Source organism: Pogoniulus pusillus, chromosome 40 (assembly GCF_015220805.1).
Source record: "Pogoniulus pusillus isolate bPogPus1 chromosome 40, bPogPus1.pri, whole genome shotgun sequence".
Lineage (NCBI taxonomy): Eukaryota > Metazoa > Chordata > Aves > Piciformes > Lybiidae > Pogoniulus > Pogoniulus pusillus.
In genome coordinates, this window is record NC_087303.1 from 5836744 (window position 1) to 5856110 (window position 19367).

Consider the following 19367-nt stretch of genomic DNA (forward strand, 5'->3'; position numbering starts at 1 on the left):
TGCCCGCCGTGGTGAGTGGGGTGTGCCCGCCGTGGTGAGTGGGGTGTGCCCGCTGTGGTGAGTGGGGTGTGCCCGCTGTGCTCACTGGGTTGTGCCCGCTGTGCTCACTGGGTTGTGTCTGCCGCACTCAGTAGGTTGTGCCTGCTGTGGCCACTGGGTTGTGCCTGTCGTGGTCACTGGGGTGTGCCTGCTGTGCTCACTGGGTTGTGCCTGCTCACAGGATGGAGAGATGGCATCAAATCCTCCTTGCCAGGGAAAACGCAGCCACCTGGGCAAGCTAAACTCCTCCTGAAAGGTTTCCTCATGGCAAGTCCTGGTCAAAGCTGTGTCCCCATCTCTCCCACTTGCTAGTTGGGGCACAATGTCCTCACGGTGGTGGGCACTGGCAAAGGGCTGCTTCAGCTGGATGCCCTTGAAGGTGTTCAATAAATGTATGGGCTTAGCACCTGGGGACATGGCTTAGTGGCCATGGTGGTCTTAGGCTGATAGTTGGACCTGCTGATCTTGGAGGTCTTTTCCAACCTATGATCCTAGCAGGGAGACCAAACTCTCCAGAGCTGGTGGGACTTTGGGTGGAAAACTGAAGAGGGAAAGATGCAGGAATGAAGTTTCTCACTCCCCACAGCTGTATCACAGCTGGGTCCTTCTGCCAGTACTGCTGTGAGCATTGTAGATTCAACTTCACAACAGCCAACAGGAGGGGAAGGAGGGAGAAGTGGGATCAAGCACAGGTCCTCTGACAGATCCCCATAGAATCACAGAATGAAGCAGGTTGGAAGAGAGCTCCAAGCTCAGCCAGCCCAACCTAGCACCCAGCCCTGCCCAACCAACCAGACCATGGCACTAAGTGCCCCAGCCAGGCTTGGCTGCAACACCTCCTGCCACAGCCACTCCACCACCTCCCTGGGCAGCCCATTCCAGTGCCAATCACTCTCTCTGACAACAACTTCCTAACAACATCCAGCCTAGACCTGCCCTGCCACAGCTTCAGCCTGGGTCCCCTTCTTCTGGCCCTGGCTGCCTGGCAGCAGAGCCCAACCCCACCTGGCTACAGCCTCCCTGCAGGCAGCTGCAGGCAGCAATGAGCTCTGCCCTGAGCCCCCTCTGCTGCAGGCTGCACCCCCCCAGCTCCCTCAGCCTCTCCTCACAGGGCTCTGCTCCAGGCCCTAAGTTTGCTTCTTTCCTACCTGGCTTCTTTCAAACAAGCTCAGCCCAAAGAGGCTGTTTTGTCCTTTGGTTTGGGAGTTTAAACTCCAGCAACATGCTTAAACCCTCAGACAATCTGCCTGGCAGGGCTGGCTGGTGGCTGATGCTCCTCAGGGATAGCTGCTCTCTCCTTGAGGGCTCTCAGCAGAAGGTTGGGTTTTGTCTCAACTGAGCTGCTTTGCCCAGCAGTTACTGCAGGGCTCTCAGCTGGGGATGCAAAGTCGACCTGCAGGATCTAAGCAGTGCAGAGCCAAGAGCAGCAGCACCCCGAGGCCAGGTGTTGAGGCTGACAGCTCTTGGGCCTGGGCCAGGGAGAAGGCTGCTGGAGATTCCCAAGCAGGACAAATCCTCCTAGGTTCAACCAAAGCCTGCTGGCAAAGAGCCAGGCAGAGCTGCAGGTGCTCTGGGCAAGGGCTCCTGCAAGGGCTCTGCAGCTGGCACCTGCCTGCCCCATGCTGGAGTGTCTCCAGGTGCTGATCTACGTCTCCCTGGGGGCACTTGAGATGTGGTGGCACTGGTTGGCAGCTGCTGTGGCTCTGGGGTTGTGCCCAGGAGGAGCTTTAAGGACACCTGGTCTGTGTGCAGGGTGGGTTTTCCCAGCAGGTTAGGGTTGGTTGAGGTGGAAGCAGCAGGAGGAAGATGATGGCCATGGAGCAAGAGGCTCTCTGGGGGCTCCTGCAGTCCCCATCCTTGGTATTTCCTGGGATTGCTCTGCTGGTTTGGATGTTTTCCCAACAAACCAGCCCAGCCCTGGCCACACTTTAACCACACTTGCCCAAGAGGCCTGACCCTGGCTGTTTCCAGAGGTCTTTATGGACTACAGCTGAGGGAAAGAGCACAGTGAGTGTCAGGCTCCTCTCCCAAGGAGCAAGTGACAGGACAAGAAGAAATGGCCTCAGCTTCCTCCAGGAGAGGTTGAGATTGGGCATGAGGAACAATTTCTTCCCCCAAAGGTGTAGCCCAGGCTGCTCAGGGCAGTGGTGGAGTCCCCAACCCTGGAGGAGTTTCAAAGGCACAGAGCTGTGGTTTAGTGATGCTCTGGCAGTGCTGGGTTAGTGAGTGGACAGGATGACCTGAAAGGTCTCTTCCAACCAAAACAGGTCTATGGTTCAGTACCAAAATCACTCTGGGCTGGTGCCAACCAGATCCATGCAAACAACAAAGTCAGCAGAGAGGAGGTGACCCAGTGCCCACCACTGATGCTGAGGAGCTGCTGAGGACTCAAAAAATCAATGTTGTGGTGATTGATTGGTTGATTGATTGCTGATTGATTCCTGTCTTGCTCTTTCCCCAACTGTGAAGCCAACTTCTACTTCCTGGATGGAGCTCTTGATGCCCTGCTCTGTGGGAACAGCAGTGATGCTGGGTGAGTGCAGCTCAGGCAGGTGGCTGAGGTCCCCTCTGTCTCCCTGGGACAGGGTGAGCCACCCAGTGCAGGCTGTGGGACTGTGATGGGTGAGGTGGGACCACAGTGGGGCTGGGAATGTTGCTCTGCAGGTCAGTGGTGGAAGAATCTCAGCTGTACCATGTTGGGGGGGATGGACTGGTTCAGCTGTGGGGAAGGTGGGACTGTGATGGTTGAGATGGGACCACACTGGGACTGGGAATGTGGCTCTGCAGGTGAGTGGTGGAGGAATCCCAGTTGTGTCCTGCTGGGGGGGAGGAGGGATGGATCTGGGCATCAGGACTGGTTCAGCTGTGGGGAAGGAGGGACCATGATGGTTGAGATGGGACCACACTGGGGCTGGGAGTGTGGCCCTGCAGCTGGGTGGTGGAGGAATCCCAGCTGTGTCCTGCTTGGGGGGAGGGATGGATCTCATCCTGACTGGTTCAGCTGTGGGGAAGGTGGGACCATGATGGTTGAGATGGGACCACACTGGGGCTGGGAGTGTGACCCTAAAGGTAGGTGGTGGAGGAATCCCAGCGGTGTCCTGCTTGGGGGGGGGGAGGGATGGATCTGGGCATCAGGACTGGTTCAGCTGTGGGGAAGGAGGGACCATGATGGTTGAGATGGGACCACAGTGGGGCTGGGAGTGTGGCTCTGCAGGTGAGTGGTGGAGGAATCCCAGCTGTGTCCTGCTTGGGGGGAGGAGGGATGGATCTGGACATCAGGACTGGTTCAGCTGTGGGGAAGGAGGGACTGTGATGGTTGAGATGGGACTACAGTGGGGCTGGGAGTGTGACCCTACAGGTAGGTGGTGGAGGAATCCCAGCTGTGTCCTGCTGGGGGGGAGGAGGGATGGATCTCATCCTGACTGGTTCAGCTGTGGGGAAGGTAGGACCAGTCCAGACTGCATCAGCATGGGTGGGGGAGGTTCCGCTGAGGCACCTCAGCGCCTCCAGGGCTGGGAGGTTTCAAGGTGGGTAGAGGAGGGGCAGCACCAGGGCTGATGGCAGCTGCCCCCCATGGCTCCTTTGGTAGGAAGTGCCCAGAAGGGTTCCAGTGCATGAAGGCTGGGAGGAACCCCAACTATGGCTACACCAGCTACGACACCTTCAGCTGGGCTTTCCTGGCCCTCTTCCGCCTCATGACCCAGGACTTCTGGGAGAACCTCTTCCAGCTGGTAGGCATCAAACACTCTTTCCCCCCCTGATGATGTTCCTCTTCTTCTGGTGTTGCCCCTCAACCAGGAGCTGGAAATATGTGGGTCCCTGTGCTGTGGTTTAAGGACCTAATCAAGATCAGCAGAGATGATTCCATCCACCCCCCCCCCCCCCAAAACCCAGGCAGTGCAGAGCCAGCACACCACAAAACCTCAGCTGGGCCTGGGTCCAGAGCCTGAGGAGATAAAAGATAGGTTGGACTGGATGATCTTGGAGGTCTCTTCCAACCTGGTTGATTCTATGATACAGAAAAGCTGGGGAGGGACTTTTGAGGCTGTGAGGGAGTGCCAGGACTAGGGGGGAATGGAGCAAAGCTGGAGGTGGGGAGAGTGAGGCTGGAGGTGAGGAAGAAGTTGTTGAGCAGGAGAGTGGTGAGAGGCTGGAATGGGTTGCCCAGGGAGGGGGTTGAGGCCCCATGGCTGGAGGTGTTTGAGGCCAGGCTGGCTGAGGCTGTGTGCAGGCTGCTCTAGGGTAGGGTGTCCCTGGGCATGGCAGGGGGGTTGGCACTGCCTGCTCCTTGTGGTCCCTTCCCACCCTGACTGATTCTATGATTCTATGGCTAGGGCTGGGTGCTAGGTTGGACTGGATGATCTTGGAGGTCTCTTCCAAGATGGTCAATTCTATGATTCTAAGCCTACATTTAAAGTGTCCTCTGGGAATGATGATGCCCAGATCTAGAGGTTGAAAAGGAACCATCTTGGCCCAAGGGTGAGACCTGAGAATCATAGAATGGTTTAGGTTGGAAGGGACCTCAAAGCTCAGCCAGTTCCAACACCCCTGCCATAGGCAGGGACATCTCCTGCTAGAACAGGTCGCTTAAGGCCTCATCCAGCCTGGTCCTGAACTCCTCCAGGGAGGTTGTGGAGCACAGAAGCACCCAATGTGATCACATTGGGTGCTTCTGTGCTCCACAGCCTCCCTGGGAAACCTGTGCCTGGGTCTCACCACACTCAACCTGTGCCAGGCTCTCACTCCTCTCAAGAACTTCTTCCTAACATCCACTTTCAATCTCCCCTCTCACACTTCAAACCCATTCCTCCTCCTCCTGCCATTCCCACACCTTCTCAATAGTCCCTCCCCAGCCCTCCTGCAGCCCCTTTCAGATCCTGCAAGGCCACTCCAAGCTCTCCTGGAAGCCTTCTCCTCTGCAGGCTGCAGAGCCCCAACTCTCTCAGCCTGTGCTCAGAGCAGAGCTGCTGCAGCCCTCTCAGCATCTTGGTGGCCTCCTCTGGGCTGGCTCCAACACTTCCATGTCCTACTTGTGCTGGGGGCTGCAGAACTGCACCCAGAAGTTGAGGCTAAGAGGCACCAGCCCCTGCCACACCAAAACAAGTCTGGTGAAGCATTGGTCCCATCTCCACATTTGGGTTGCCAGGTTTGGCTGGGTCTGTGGTTGGCCACTGGAATGGCCTGCTGATGGAGTGCCCATCCCTGGAGATGTTTAAGAGGAGTCTGGATGAGAGACTTAGTGCCAGGGTTTAGCTCATCAGAAGGTGATGGTGACAGGTTGGACTCGATGATCTCAAAGCTCTCGTCCAACCTGGTTTAATTCTGTGGGTCTGTGACCTCTGGCTTGTTGGCCACAAGTCCTAACCCAGTGCCATGCAGAGCAAGAACCTCAAGTGGGCAATGACCAACCCTTAGGGGAGAGGAAAACAGGAGTAAAACACTGAGCTCCTGCCACACATGGGAAGGTGCCCTGGTGGAAGACCCTTGCAAACACCTCCAAGCTGAGGTGGTGCCTCCTCTTTCCACAGACACTGCGAGCAGCAGGGAAGACCTACATGATCTTCTTCGTGGTGGTTATATTTCTTGGCTCCTTTTACCTCATCAACCTCATCCTGGCAGTGGTGGCCATGGCTTACGCAGAGCAGAACGATGCCACCATGCTGGAGGAGCAGCAGAAGGAGGAGGAGTTCCAGCAGCTCATGGAGCAGCTAAAGAAGCAGCAAGAGGAGGAAGAGAGGAGGGTTGGTGGAAAGGCTGGAGGCCAAAACAAGAGAGCTTAGAAACAGTGGGAGAAGAGGGGAGGAAGAGCCAAGCTGCCTTTGGTCAGGCATTGGCACAGGCTGCCCTGGGAGGTGGTGGAGTCACCGTCCCTGGAGGCATCCAAGGACCACGTGGACATGGCACTCAGGGAGGGGGTTTGATGGCCATGGTGGTGCTGGGTTGAGAGTTGCACTCAGTGATCTCAGAGGCAGCTTCCAGCTGAAGCAGTCCTGTGATGCTTTCAGTGTGGTGCTGCCTCTGTTTGTACAGAGGCTGAGGACCAGCTCCATTTGGTCCTTGACATGCAAAGGTAGAATCACAGAATGGGAGGGATGGGAAGGAATAATAAACTGCAGCAGGACAGGCTGGGAGGTGACTGCTGGAGAGCAGCCCCAAGGAGAGGGACCTGGGAGTGCTCATGGAGAACATCCATGGCACAGCAATGTGCCCTGGGGACCAAGAAGGCCAATGGGGTCCTGGGGTGTATGAAGCAGAGTGTGTCCAGCAGAGCAAGGGAGGTTTTCCTCCCCCTCTACTCTGCCCTCATGAGACCTCAACTTGAGTGCTGACTTCAGTTTGGGGCTCCCCAGTTTTAGAGGGACAGGGATCTGCTGGAGAGGGTCCAAGGGAGGGCTGTGAGGATGAGGAGGGGAGTGAAGCACTGCCTGCTGAGGAGAGGCTGAGGGCCCTGGGGCTGCTTAGTCTGCAGAAGAGAAGACTGAGAGGGGATTGAATCAATGTCTGTAACTCTCTGAGGGCTGGGGGTCAGCAGGGGGGGACAGGCTCTGCTCACTGCTCCCTGGGCTAGGACAAGCAGCAGTGGATGGAAGCTGCAGCACAGGAGGTTCCAGCTCAGCACAAGGGAGAACTTCTTGCCTGGAAGGGTCCCAGAGCCCTGGCACAGGCTGCCCAGAGAGGTTGTGGAGTCTCCTTGTGTGGAGCCTTCCCAGGCCTGTCTGGATGTGTTCCTGTGTGCCCTGAGCTGGATTGTGTGGTCCTGCTCTGGCAGGGGGTTGGACTGGATGAGCTCTTTGGGTCTCTTCCAACCCCTGCCACCTGTGAGCCTGTGATTTGGTTGGAAGGGAGTCTCAAAGACCATCTTGTCCACCTGCCCCTGCAGGCAGCAGGGACACCTCCAGCTAAAGCAGATTGCTCAAGGCCACAGCAAGCCTGACCTTGAATGTCTCCAGGGATGGGGCCTCCACCACCCCTCTGAGCAACCAGTCTGTGTTTCACTACCCTCCTTGAGTCACTGCTACTCATAGTTGAGTAACTATCTGAGGGAGTTACAGAGGAACCAGAGAGCTGAGATCCTATCTTGGGTGGGGGAAAGGAAGGCGATGAAAATATTCCACATCCAGCCCAGGGAGCAGTGAGAAGGAGCAGAGAAGTGAGGCACAGATGTGTGGTGTGGGGAGTGAGGTGAGAAACAAGGTGTAGAAGGCTCCAGAACAAGCAAAACAGCTCCTTGGGAGCAGGAAACCTGGCAGAGAGCCCTCAGGAGCAGGTTGTGATGAGGGTACCAAAGAAGCACAGAGCAGTGGCACAAAGCTCCATGCACCAGCAAAGCATCTGCCTTTGGTCAGGACTGGAGACAGAAAAGAGGGCTTGAGAGACCTGCATCTCACCCAGGGGAGCCCTTGCAGGAGCTGAAAGATGATGCCTGAGGAGTGGAAGAGTGGTGGGACACTGGGAACAGGCTGCACAGGGAGGTGGTGGAGTTGGCCACAACAACCCCATGCAGAGATACAGGCTGGGGTCAGAGTGGCTGAGAGCAGCCAAACAGAGAGGGATCTGGGGGTGCTGATTGGTACCCACCTGAACATGAGCCAGCAGTGTGCCCAGGTGGCCAAGAGAGCCAGTGGCATCCTGGCCTGCATCAGCAATGGTGTGGCCAGCAGGAGCAGGGAGGTCATTCTGCCCCTGTACTCTGCACTGCTTAGACCACACCTTGAGTACTGTGTTCAGTTCTGGGCCCCCCAGTTTAGGAGGGACATTGAGATGCTTGAGCGTGTCCAGAGAAGGGCAACGAGGCTGGGGAGAGGCCTTGAGCACAGCCCTACGAGGAGAGGCTGAGGGAGCTGGGATTGGTTAGCCTGGAGAAGAGGAGGCTCAGGGCAGACCTCATTGCTGTCTGCAACTACCTGAGGGGAGGTTGTGGCCAGGAGGAGGTTGCTCTCTTCTCTCAGGTGGCCAGCACCAGAAGGAGAGGACACAGCCTCAGGCTGTGCCAGGGGAGATTTAGGCTGGAGGTGAGGAGAAAGTTCTTCCCTGAGAGAGTCATTGGACACTGGAATGGGCTGCCCGGGGAGGTGGTGGAGTCGCCGTCCCTGGAGCTGTTCAAGGCAGGACTGGACGTGGCACTTGGTGCCATGGTCTGGCCTTGAGCTCTGTGCTAAAGGGTTGGACTTGATGAGCTGTGAGGTCTCTTCCAACCCTGCTGATACTGTGATGCTGTGAAACCTGTAGGCATGGTACTTGGGGGCAGGGTGGTGGCAGTGTTGGGTTGACAGTTGGACTTGATGGTTTCAAGGTCATTTTCCAACCTTAATGACCCTGAGAGTCTCTGGCTGTGGGGGTCTGGCCCCAGTGCTGGCCCCAGCAGACCTGCAGAGAGCCTGCAGCTGTGCCTGGTGGGCTCAGGAGCTGCCTGATCTCCTTGCCTCAAACCAAGGAATGGCTTCAGCAGGTTTGCAGATGACAGCAAGCTGAGTGACACACCTGAGGGGTGGGATCCACCCAGAGGGAGCTGGGCAGGCTGGAGAAGTGAGGCCATGGCAACCTCATGAGGTCCAACGAGGCCAAGTCCAAGGTTCTGCAACTGGGTTGGGACAATCCCTGGTACCTACCCAGGCTGTGGGGGTGAAGAGCTGGAGAGCAGCCTTGTGGAGAAGGACTTGGGGGGGTTCTGGGTGGGGAAAAGCTGGACATGAGCTGGCACCAAACACTGCCAGCCTAGAGCCAGCTCTGTCCTGGGCTGGTCCTTAGCAGGGTGGGCAGCAGGGCAGGGAGAGCTTCACACCATGTGGTGGGAGTGAGAAGGAGAGGTTGGCAACTTCTGCTTAGCTGCTGCAAGCTTATCCCTCACTGTAGCTCATGAGGGTCTCAGTTTGCTGCCCAGGCCCTACAGCAGCTGATTTTGGGGCTCACAAGTCCTGCTCAGGAGGTGCTGGGGCTTGACTCACCCCCTCCATAGCCTGGTGCCCTGCAGTGGCTGTGGGAAGCTGCCGACGGCTGCGGCTGATGGGGCTGGGGCTTGCTGCAGTTGCAGGAGAGGACATCCAGCAGCAGTTCCCTGCCCAGCAGTGTGGCTGAGAAGGAGCACGACTCAGACCCCAGCAGTGACCAGGACAAGGCAAAGGACTGCAACGGGCAGGTGATCCCCAAGATCAAGCTGGAGAGGTCTGCTACAGTGGTTGATGTAAGTGCTCAGCTCTGGCTCTGCTGTCCCTTGAGGGTGCCCACCCCAATAAACCCTGCTGCAGACACAGGCTTGTGCCCACCTTGTCCTAAAGGCTTTCTGCAGCCTCTCAGTAGTTCCCATGTTGTACCTCAAGGTCTCTCCAGACCATGTCCTTGCCCTGTGTCTGAGTGCACTGAAGCACCTGCAGCACTCTGCACTTGTCCCCTGTGGTCTCCAGCTGGACCTGATCATCCTGAAGGTCTCTTCCAAGCAAAATGATTCTGATTCCTCTCCCTCTAGTTCAACCCAACCTATGAGCCAGAGAAATCAGACCACAACCACCTCGCTGTGGGCAACCAAGATGGACCAGGCCTTGAGAAGAGGGTGGGAAGTGCCATCAGTGTCATCTCCAACGCTGTGGAAGGTAGGTCCTGCCCTGGCCTGGGTGAGGGTCACGTTGGAGCTGGCTGGTTGAGCCCAAGGGCTGTGTGTTGGTGAGATGCTCAGCACACATCAGTGGTAACAGCTGTCCCACACCTCCAGCCCCATGCAAGGGATGACTCTGGGCTGGGGTCTCCACAAAGGGTCAGTGCAGAGATGTTCAAGAAAGGCTTTGCACCCCCAGCTCACTGGGATGGTGCCTGGAGGCAGCAACTCACCATCTGAAGGCAACAGATGGGATTGCAACCAACTGGAGCAGGCTCCAGAGGCAACAGAGAGCTGCTGAGCAGCAGCTGCTGCCTCAGCTTCATCAGGAAGTACTCTAGACTCAGCATTAGGTGAGAGATGCCTGGAAGCTTGTCTGGGGCCCTGAGCAACCTGCTCCAGTTGGAGCTGTCCCTGCTGACTGCAAGGGGGTTGGACTGCAAGGGAGCTGGACTGGATGGGCTGCAAGGAGGTTGGACTGGATGAGCCCAAGAGGGTTGGACTGCAAGGGAGTTGGACTGGATGGGCTGCAAGGGGGTTGGACTGGATGGGCCCAAGAGGGTTGGACTGCAAGGGAGTTGGACTGGATGGGCCCAAGAGGGTTGGACTGCAAGGGAGTTGGACTGGATGAGCCCAAGAGGGTTGGACTGCAAGGGAGTTGGACTGGATGAGCCCAAGAGGGTTGGACTGCAAGGGAGTTGGACTGGATGAGCCCAAGAGGGTTGGACTGCAAGAGAGCTGGACTGGATGAGCCCAAGAAGGTTGGACTGCAAGGGAGCTGGACTGGATGAGCCCAAGAGGGTTGGACTGCAAGGGAGCTGGACTGGATGAGCCCGAGAGGGTTGGACTGGATGGGCCCAAGAGGGTTGGACTGCAAGGGAGTTGGACTGGATGAGCCCAAGAAGGTTGGACTGCAAGGGAGTTGGACTGGATGAGCCCAAGAGGGTTGGACTGCAAGGGAGCTGGACTGGATGAGCCCAAGAGGGTTGGACTGCAAGGGAGCTGGACTGGATGAGGCCAAGAGGGTTGGACTGGATGGGCCCAAGAGGGTTGGACTGCAAGGGAGCTGGACTGGATGAGCCCAAGAGGGTTGGACTGCAAGGGAGCTGGACTGGATGAGGCCAAGAGGGTTGGACTGGATGGGCCCAAGAGGGTTGGACTGCAAGGGAGCTGGACTGGATGAGCCCAAGAGGGTTGGACTGCAAGAGAGTTGGACTGGATGGGCTGCAAGGGGGTTGGACTGGATGGGCCCTTCCAACCCAAACCACTCCATGATGCTCATCCCTGTCCTCCCTGAGAACAGGCACCAAACCCTTTGGCCACCCCAGAGCAATGCCCTTGGATGTCCCTGCAGTCTCAGCACCCCAAATCCTGCCCAGGTGCTGAGAGTAGGATTGGACCCCCAGTTCCATGGCTGATCTGCTTTGGAGGGTAAGGTCTGCAATGTGCCTGTGCTTGGCCATGAGAAGGCTTCTTCTAGCCCCTGTGTTGAACTCATTGATGGCCTGGGGCTGGTACAGGACTTGAGGAGAGGTCTCTTCAGGAGCCTTCTTTTCTCCAGCCTGAGACAGTTGTGGCTGTTCAGTCTGCAGAGGAGAAGGCTCTGAGGAGACCTTCTTGTGGCCTTCCAGTATCTGAAGGGGGCTACAAGAAAGCTGAGGAGGGACTTTTTAGGCTGTCAGGGAGTGACAGGACTGGAGGGGGTGGAACCAAGCTGGAAATGGGGAGATTCAGACTGGATGTTAGGGAGAAGTTGTTCAGCATGAGGGTGGTGAGAGCCTGGCACAGGTTGCCCAGGGAGGTGGTGGAAGCCTCATCCCTGGAGGTGTTTAAGGCCAGACTGGATGTGGCTCTGAGCAACCTGCTCTGGTGTGAGGTGTCCCTGCCCAGGGCAGGGGATTTGGAACTGGATGAGATCCTTCCCAGCCCTGACAGTTGTGTGATCCCATGATCCTCCTAGCCAGGTAGCACTTGGCCCAGCCAGGGAGGGAGAGGATAAGCCTCCCCTGATGGCATTTTTCTTTCCTGCCCTCAGAGCTGGAGGAAGCTCACCAGAAGTGCCCACCCTGGTGGTACAAATTTGCCCACACCTTCCTGGTCTGGAATTGCTGTCCCCCGTGGGTTAAGCTGAAAGAGTTTGTCAAGATGGTGGTGATGGATCCCTTTGTGGACCTGGGCATCACCATCTGCATCGTGCTCAACACAGTCTTCATGGCCATGGAGCACTACCCCATGACGGAGGAGTTCGAGAACGTGCTGACTGTGGGCAACCTGGTAGGCAGCTATGGGCATCCCATCCTCCCCCCTTGGCATCCCATCCTCCCCCCTTGCCATCCCATCCTCCCCCCTTGCCACCCCATCCTCTCCCCCCTTGCCACCCCATCCTCTCCCCCTTTGCCACCCCACCCTCCCCCCCTTGCCACCCCACCCTCCCCCCCTTGCCACCCCATCCTCTCCCCCTTGCCACCCCATCCTCTCCCCCTTGCCATCCCATCCTCTCCCCCTTGGCATCCCATCCTCTCCCCCTTGCCATCCCATCCTTTCCCCCCTTGCCATCCCATCCTCTCCCCCCTTGGCCATCCCATCCTCTCCCCCCTTGGCCATCCCATCCTCTCCCCCCTTGGCATCCCATCCTCTCCCCCCTTGCCATCCCATCCTTTCCCCCCTTGCCATCCCATCCTCTCCCCCCTTGGCCATCCCATCCTCTCCCCCCTTGGCCATCCCATCCTCTCCCCCCTTGCCATCCCATCCTCTCCCCCTTGCCATCCCATCCTCTCCCCCTTGCCATCCCATCCTCTCCCCCCTTGCCATCCCATCCTCTCCCCCCTTGCCATCCCATCCTCTCCCCCTTGCCATCCCATCCTCCCCCCCCCCTTGCCATCCCATCCTCCCCCCCCCCTTGCCCTCCCATCCTCCCCCCCCCTTGCCATCCCATCCTCCCCCCCCCCTTGCCATCCCACCCTTCCCCCCTTGCCACCCCACCCTCCCCCCCTTGCCATCCCATCCTTGCCCACCCAGAGCCATACTAGCCACCCTGCTGGGCAGGTCTCCCCTGCTGCCACCCTGCACCCCAGCAGCATGCATGTGTGCCTGCAAACAGCTCCCAGCTGCTGAGAACCTGCTGCAGGGGTCTGATCACAGCATCCCTGGCACAGCTCAGACTCCAGAGGTCTGGAGGTGGCATCTGGAAGTGGGATCCACCATCTCTTGCTCCCCTTCTGCTGCACCTTCTGTCTTACTTGGTGCACCTTGGCCACGCCAGCATGGGCATGACCTTGCAGAGCTGTCCTGAGCCATCCTCACCATCACAAGCCAGGGTCAGGTGTGGGCTGCTGCCAGCCTTGACTGACACCACAGTGTCCTCATGGTGCTGGCAGGGGGGCACAGGGCAGAGCAGGGCCCAGTTCAGATGCTGGGAGCAAAGAGGTCCTCTTGGAACAGGAGACAACAGCACTGGCAGCATCTCATAATCACCATCATCATCATCATCATCATCATCTTTCCCAGGGAAATCCCAGCACATCTGTCCTGACTTCGTGGCTGTCTTGCAACCAGCCATGGCTGCTCCTTCTTGGAGCTCAGGGTAGATAGGTGCCAGCTGCATGGCATCTGCTGATGGGGCAAGTCCAGGAGGCTCCTGATAGCTCTGGGAAGTGTGATGGGAGAGCTCAGTGGCTCCTCTCCTACCACCCAGCCCAGCTCCAGCACCTGCTGGGGCTCTCTGTGTGCAGGCATTGAGTGATACTGGGGCAGTGGTGCTGAGCACAGGGCTCAGCACATGGTTGCTGTGTCTCTGATTTCCCTCGGGGGTTCATCAGCTGCTGCTGGGAGTGAGGTCACTCTGCAGCCAGCTCCAGCTTCTCCTGCAGCCAGCAGTGGCTTCTGGCTGTGTAGAGCCCAATGCCCATGGGCATGGGGGTGAGTTGGGGCCAGGCTCTTCTCAAAGGTGCCCAGTGACAGGCCAAGGGGCAATGGGCATAAACTGCAACCCAGGAGGTTCCATCTGAACAGGAGGAGAAACTTGTTTGGTGTGAGGCTGCTGAGGGGCACCTGAGCAGTGCTCAGCAAGAGCTAAAGGCTGGGGGCAAGAGGCTGGGGCCAGACTCTGCTCAGTGGTGCCCCAGGAACAGGACAAGGGGCAATAGGCACAGAGTGGACCCCAGGAGGTTCCATCTGAACAGGAGGAGAAACTTGTTTGGTGTGAGGCTGCTGGAGGCCTGGAGCAGGCTGCCCAGAGAGGTTGTGGAGTCTCCTCCTCTGCAGAGCTTCCAAACCCTCCTGGCCATTGTGCCCCTGGGCAAGCTGCTGTGGGTGCCCTGCTTTAGCAGGAGGGTTGGACTGGATGAGCTCCAGAGGTCCCTTCCAGCCCTCACCATGCTGGGATTCAGTGTCTGTGCTTTGGCTCTCCAAAGGCAGCAGTGAGAAAGGCTCAGCTGCATCTTTGCAAGGAGCTGTGTTGAGGGAGCAGCCTGGTTTGGTGCAGAGCACCCAGCCCAGCTGGGTGATGGTACAGAGGAGTGTCCCTGTCCTGCCCTGCTGGGACTGGCTGGGGAAAGAGCAGGGAGAGGTGGATGGAAGGACGAGAAACAGCTCCCACTGATCCATGGCCACATCCCCTACCCGTGTCAGAGCTGGAAGCTGCTGTGCTTGCTGCAGGCAGAAAGATGTTAACGAGAGGGCAGGAGTCGATGGGCCCCAGAGGTCCCTCCCAACCCCCACCGGGCTTGGAGTCTGCGTCTGGGGCTGTAGAGAGCTGGGATCAGGTAGCAGGAGCAGAGAAGGGGACAGTGGTGGGCTGGAATGTAAAGTGCCACGCTGAGGAGCATGCCCTTGGCTGCCGCTGGTGCAGCAGTGTCCCTGCAGCCTCTCCTCCCTGCGGGGTGGAGGTGTGGACCTGTGCATCCCAGCAGGATCCACACCCAGGGCAAGATCTGTCAGCAGGGAATGGCATCAGGGATGTTAATTGTCACATTGCTGAGCCGGTGCCAGGCTAATGTGACAACACTGAGCTGTTGTAGTCCCAGGGCAGGAGCAATGTGTCAGAGCTGGATCAGCTTCCCCAGGGCTCAGGCAGGGCCAGGGGCTCCCCAGTAGCAGCCCAGTTCCCAGAGCTGGGAATCTCTGCCATCCAGCAGCCCTCCAAAGAGGGTTCCCTTTGCCAACACAGCTTGGTTTTAGTTTCCCTCTGCCAGCACTCACCCCTGTGTCCCTCCAGAAGCAATCAGTCATCAGCACTCCCAGCCTGGCATCACAAACCACACTGGGCAGCAGCTGCAGAGCTTGTTCCTAACTGAGCCTGGCCCTGATGGGATAAAACTCCTTGGGAATACCTCACAGGACAGGTGGGAGCCAGCCCAGAGCCCAGCACTGCCTTACAGGGGGAGGGCAACGATGCTGAAGGGTGTGGAGAGCAGGGCTGGGCAGGAGCAGCTGAGGGACTTGGAGCTGCTCAGTCTGGAGAAGATGTCAGCTGCAGCCCAGAGGAGCCAGGACACTAAAGCACCTCTGGCACAGCCCAGGATGCCTCATCTTGTGTCCTAACTCACCTGCCTCCTCCAGCTGCCCTCCATGGACCTGCCCAGGGCCTGCCTGCCTCACCAAGCAGGACATTGAGAGGTTGGAGCAGGGCCAGAGAAGGGCAAGAAAGGTGGGGAAGGGTCTGGAGAAGAGGAGCAGCTGAGGGAGCTGGGGAGGTGCAGCCTGGAGGAGAGGAGGCTGAGGGAGACCTCATTGCTCTCTGCAGCTGTCTGAGGGGAGGCTGCAGTGAGGTGGGGGTTGGGCTCTGCTCCCTAGGATCAGGTGATGGAAGGAGAGGAAATGTCCTGAGGTTGTGCCAGGGGAGGCTTAGGTTGGAGCTGAGGAACAATTTCTTTGCTACAGGAGCGGTGAGGGCTTGGCAGAGGCTGCCCAGGGAGATGATGCAGTCCCCCCCATGGCTGGAAGTGTTCAAGCAACCTATGGCCACGACCCCTGGGGCCATGGTTTGGTGGCCATGGTGGGGTTGGGCTGCTGGGCTGGGCTGGCTGAGCTGGAAGGGCTTTTCCAAGCAGCACAACTCTACCCCTCCACAGCAGTGACGAGATGCTGTCTCCCACAGGTCTTCACAGGCATCTTCACAGCAGAGATGGTCCTGAAGCTCATTGCTCTGGATCCCTACGAGTACTTCCAGCAGGGCTGGAATGTCTTTGACAGCATCATCGTCACCCTGAGCCTGGTGGAGCTGGGCCTGGCCAACGTGCAGGGGCTCTCCGTGCTCCGCTCCTTCCGCCTGGTAGGTGCCCTGGGCAGGAGGGGAGCCTGGCTGGGCATGCAGGTGCCAGCAGGGTGGAGAGTGGCTTGTGCCACCTCCTGTGTGGTGGTCACCATCTTGGCCCCTGTTGAGGATGCCACTGACAGACCAGCTAAGCACTATAGGGAGGGAGCTGTTGGCAGAGAGAGTGATTGGCACTGGAATGGGCTGCCCAGGGAGGTGGTGGAGTGGTTGTGGCTGGAGGTGTTGCAGCCAAGCCTGGCTGGGGCACTGAGTGCCATGGTCTGGTTGGTTGGGCAGGGCTGGGTGCTAGGTTGGGCTGGCTGAGCTTGGAGCTCTCTTCCAGCCTGCTTGATTCCGTGGGGATCTGTCAGAGGACCTGTGCTTGATCCCACTTCTCCCTCCTGAAGGGAGGCTGTAGCCAGCAGGGGTTGGGCTCTGCTGCCAGGCAAGCAGCAGCAGAATAAGGGGACACAACCTCAAGCTGTGCCAGGGCAGGTTCAGGCTGGATGTGAGGAGGAAGTTGTTGTCAGAGAGAGTGATTGGCACTGGAATGGGCTGCCCAGGGAGGTGGTGGAGTGGCTGTGGCTAGAGGTGTTGCAGCCAAGCCTGGCTGGGGCACTTAGTGCCATGGTCTGGTTGGTTGGGCAGGGCTGGGTGCTAGGTTGGGCTGGATGAGTTTGGAGCTCTCTTCCAACCAGATTCTATGATTCTGTCTTTGGGGTGAGGAGCAGGGAGGTGATGGTTGCTCTATAGCCCAGTAGTGAGGCCACACCTTGGGTGTTGTGCTCCGTTCTGGGCACCTCAATCCATCGAGGGGCTGGAGCAGGGCAGAAAAGCTGGCGAAGGGTCTGGAGAACAAGGCTGGGGAGGAGCAGCTGAGGGACCTGGGGGTGTTTAGTTTGAAGAAATGGAGGCTGAGACCTCATTGCTCTCTGCAGCTCCCTGAAAGGAGCTTGCAGCAAGGTGGAATTGGTCTCCTCTGCCAAGGAACAAGTGATAGGATGAGGAATGACCTCAAGCTGCTCCAGGGGAGGCTTAAGCTGGCCATTGGATAAAAATAGCTTCACTTTGGAAAGGTTGTCAGGTTGTGAAGTTCTGGAGCCCCCAACACGAGAAGGACATTGAATCACAGAATGAACCAGCTTGGAAGAGACCTCCAAGATCATCCAGTCCAACCTAGCACCCAGCCCTAGCCACTCAGACATGGAAGTGTTGAAGCCAGTGCAGAGGAGGCCACCAAGATGCTGAGAGGGCTGCAGCAGCTCTGCTCTGAGCACAGGCTGAGAGAGTTGGGGCTGTGCAGCCTGCAGAGGAGAAGGCTTCCAGAAGAGCTTGGAGTGGCCTTGCAGGATCTGAAGGGGGCTGCAGGAGGGCTGGGGAGGGACTATTGAGAAGGTCTGGGAATGGCAAGAGGAGGAGGAATGGGTTTGGAGTGGCAGAGAGGAGACTGAAAGTGGATGTGAGGAGGAGGAGTGAGGGTGGTGAGAGACTGGCACAGGTTTTCCAGGGAGGTTGTGGAGCACAGAAGCACCCAATGTGATGTGGATGTGTTCCTGTGTGACCTGCTCCAGGTGCTGCTGCTCTGGCAGGGGGTTTGGACTGTCAGAGCTTTGTAGCTCCCTTCCAGCCTCTGACAGACTCTGGTTCTGTGACTATGACCTCCCTGGAGGGAGGTTGTGACCAGCTGGGCTTGGTCTCTTCTCCATCCCCTCACCTGCATCTTCCCACCCCCTGAAACCCTCTGGTCCATCTATGGGGGTTCACATGGATGGTTCCTCATCCCTGAGCCTCCTGCTGTGGAGCAAGTGGGAGAGGGGGCAAGGGTCGTGGTGAGGGGGGAGATTTAGGCTGTCAGAGCTTTGTAGCTCCCTTCCAGCCTCTGACAGTCTCTGGCTCTGGGCTTCTATGACACCCTCTGGTCCATCTATTTGGGTTCACATGGATGGTTCCTCATCTCAGAGCCTCCTGCTGTGGAGCAAGTGGGAGAGGGGGGCAGTGAGGGGCAGCGTGGGGGGGGAGAGGGGGGTTAGACTGTCAGAGCTTTGTAGCTCCTTTCCAGCCTCTGATATTCTCTGGCTCTGGGATTCTATGACCTCCTTGGAGGGAGGTTGTGACCAGCTGGGCTTGGTCTCTTCTCCATCCCCTCACCTGCAGCTCCCAACCTTCTGAAACCCTCTGGTCCATCTATTGGGGTTCACATGGATGGTTCCTCATCCCAGAGCCTCCTGCTGTGGAGCAAGTGGGAGAGGGGGCAAGGGTGGTGGGGGGCGGAATTGGACTGTCAGAGCTTTGTAGCTCCCTTCCAACCCCCCCTAACATTCTGTGACGCTCTGAAACCAACTCCTCCTCCTCTCTTTGCTCCTCCAGCTGAGGGTTTTCAAGCTGGCCAAGTCCTGGCCCACCCTCAACATGCTGATCAAGATCATTGGCAACTCGGTGGGCGCTCTGGGCAACCTGACGCTGGTGCTGGCCATCATCGTCTTCATCTTCGCCGTGGTGGGGATGCAGCTCTTTGGCAAGAGCTACCTGGACTGTGTCTGCAAGATCTCCCTGGACTGCACCCTGCCTCGCTGGCACATGAATGACTTCTTCCACTCCTTCCTCATCGTCTTCCGCATCCTCTGCGGGGAGTGGATCGAGACCATGTGGGACTGCATGGAGGTGGCCGGGCAGACCATGTGCCTCATCGTCTTCATGATGGTCATGGTCATTGGCAACCTGGTGGTGAGCCTTGGGGGGGGCCCTGCAGGGATTGGGGGTGGGAGAGTTGCTTGGTGGAAAGGGAGCTGGGGGGTGTCGGGGACAGGCGGATGAGTGGGAGCCAGCAGTGTGCCCTGGCAGCTGAGTGGGAGCCAGCAGTGTGCCCTGGCAGCTGAGTGGGAGCCAGCAGTGTGCCCTGGCAGCTGAAAGGGAGCCAGCAGTGTGCCCTGGCAGCTGAGTGGGAGCCAGCAGTGTGCCCTGGCAGCTGAGTGGGAGCCAGCAGTGTGCCCTGGCAGCTGAGTGGGAGCCAGCAGTGTGCCCTGGCAGCTGAACGGGAGCCAGCAGTGTGCCCTGGCAGCTAAATAGGAGCCAGCAGTGTGCCCTGGCAGCTGAGTGGGAGCCAGTAGTGTGCCCTGGCAGCTGAATGGGAGCCAGCAGTGTGCCCTGGCAGCTGAACGGGAGCCAGCAGTGTGCCCAGGCAGCTGAGTGGGAGCCAGTAGTGTGCCCTGGCAGCTGAATGGGAGCCAGCAGTGTGCCCTGGCAGCTGAGTGGGAGCCAGCAGTGTGCCCTGGCAGCTGAACAGGAGTCACAAATGTGCCCAGGCAGCCAATGCCAATGGCACTCTGGCTTTGCTTCAAAATGCTGTGGCCAGCAGCAGCAGGAGGTGTTTGTGCCCTTGGGCTCAGCTCTGGTGAGGCCACAGCTCGAGTGCTGGGTTCCGTTTTGGGCACTGCAGTACAAGAGAGCTGTGGAGGTGCTGGAGCAGGTCCAGAGGAGGGCAAGGAA

The 19367-nt window shown here is 58.3% G+C and overlaps 1 protein-coding gene across 3 annotated transcripts in view; it reads left to right on the forward strand.

The window, feature by feature from the left end:
* SCN4A (sodium voltage-gated channel alpha subunit 4) overlaps nucleotides 1-19367 on the forward strand; it is a 68461-nt gene that overhangs the window by 10653 nt on the left and 38441 nt on the right. For all 3 annotated transcript variants that reach the window (XM_064174669.1, XM_064174670.1, XM_064174671.1), the window contains 8 exons: nucleotides 2509-2572; nucleotides 3629-3770; nucleotides 5568-5780; nucleotides 9065-9220; nucleotides 9503-9626; nucleotides 11664-11902; nucleotides 15726-15899; nucleotides 18249-18605. In XM_064174669.1, the coding sequence (XP_064030739.1) occupies nucleotides 2509-2572; nucleotides 3629-3770; nucleotides 5568-5780; nucleotides 9065-9220; nucleotides 9503-9626; nucleotides 11664-11902; nucleotides 15726-15899; nucleotides 18249-18605 (1469 nt within the window). The remainder of the gene's footprint in view (nucleotides 1-2508; nucleotides 2573-3628; nucleotides 3771-5567; nucleotides 5781-9064; nucleotides 9221-9502; nucleotides 9627-11663; nucleotides 11903-15725; nucleotides 15900-18248; nucleotides 18606-19367) is intronic.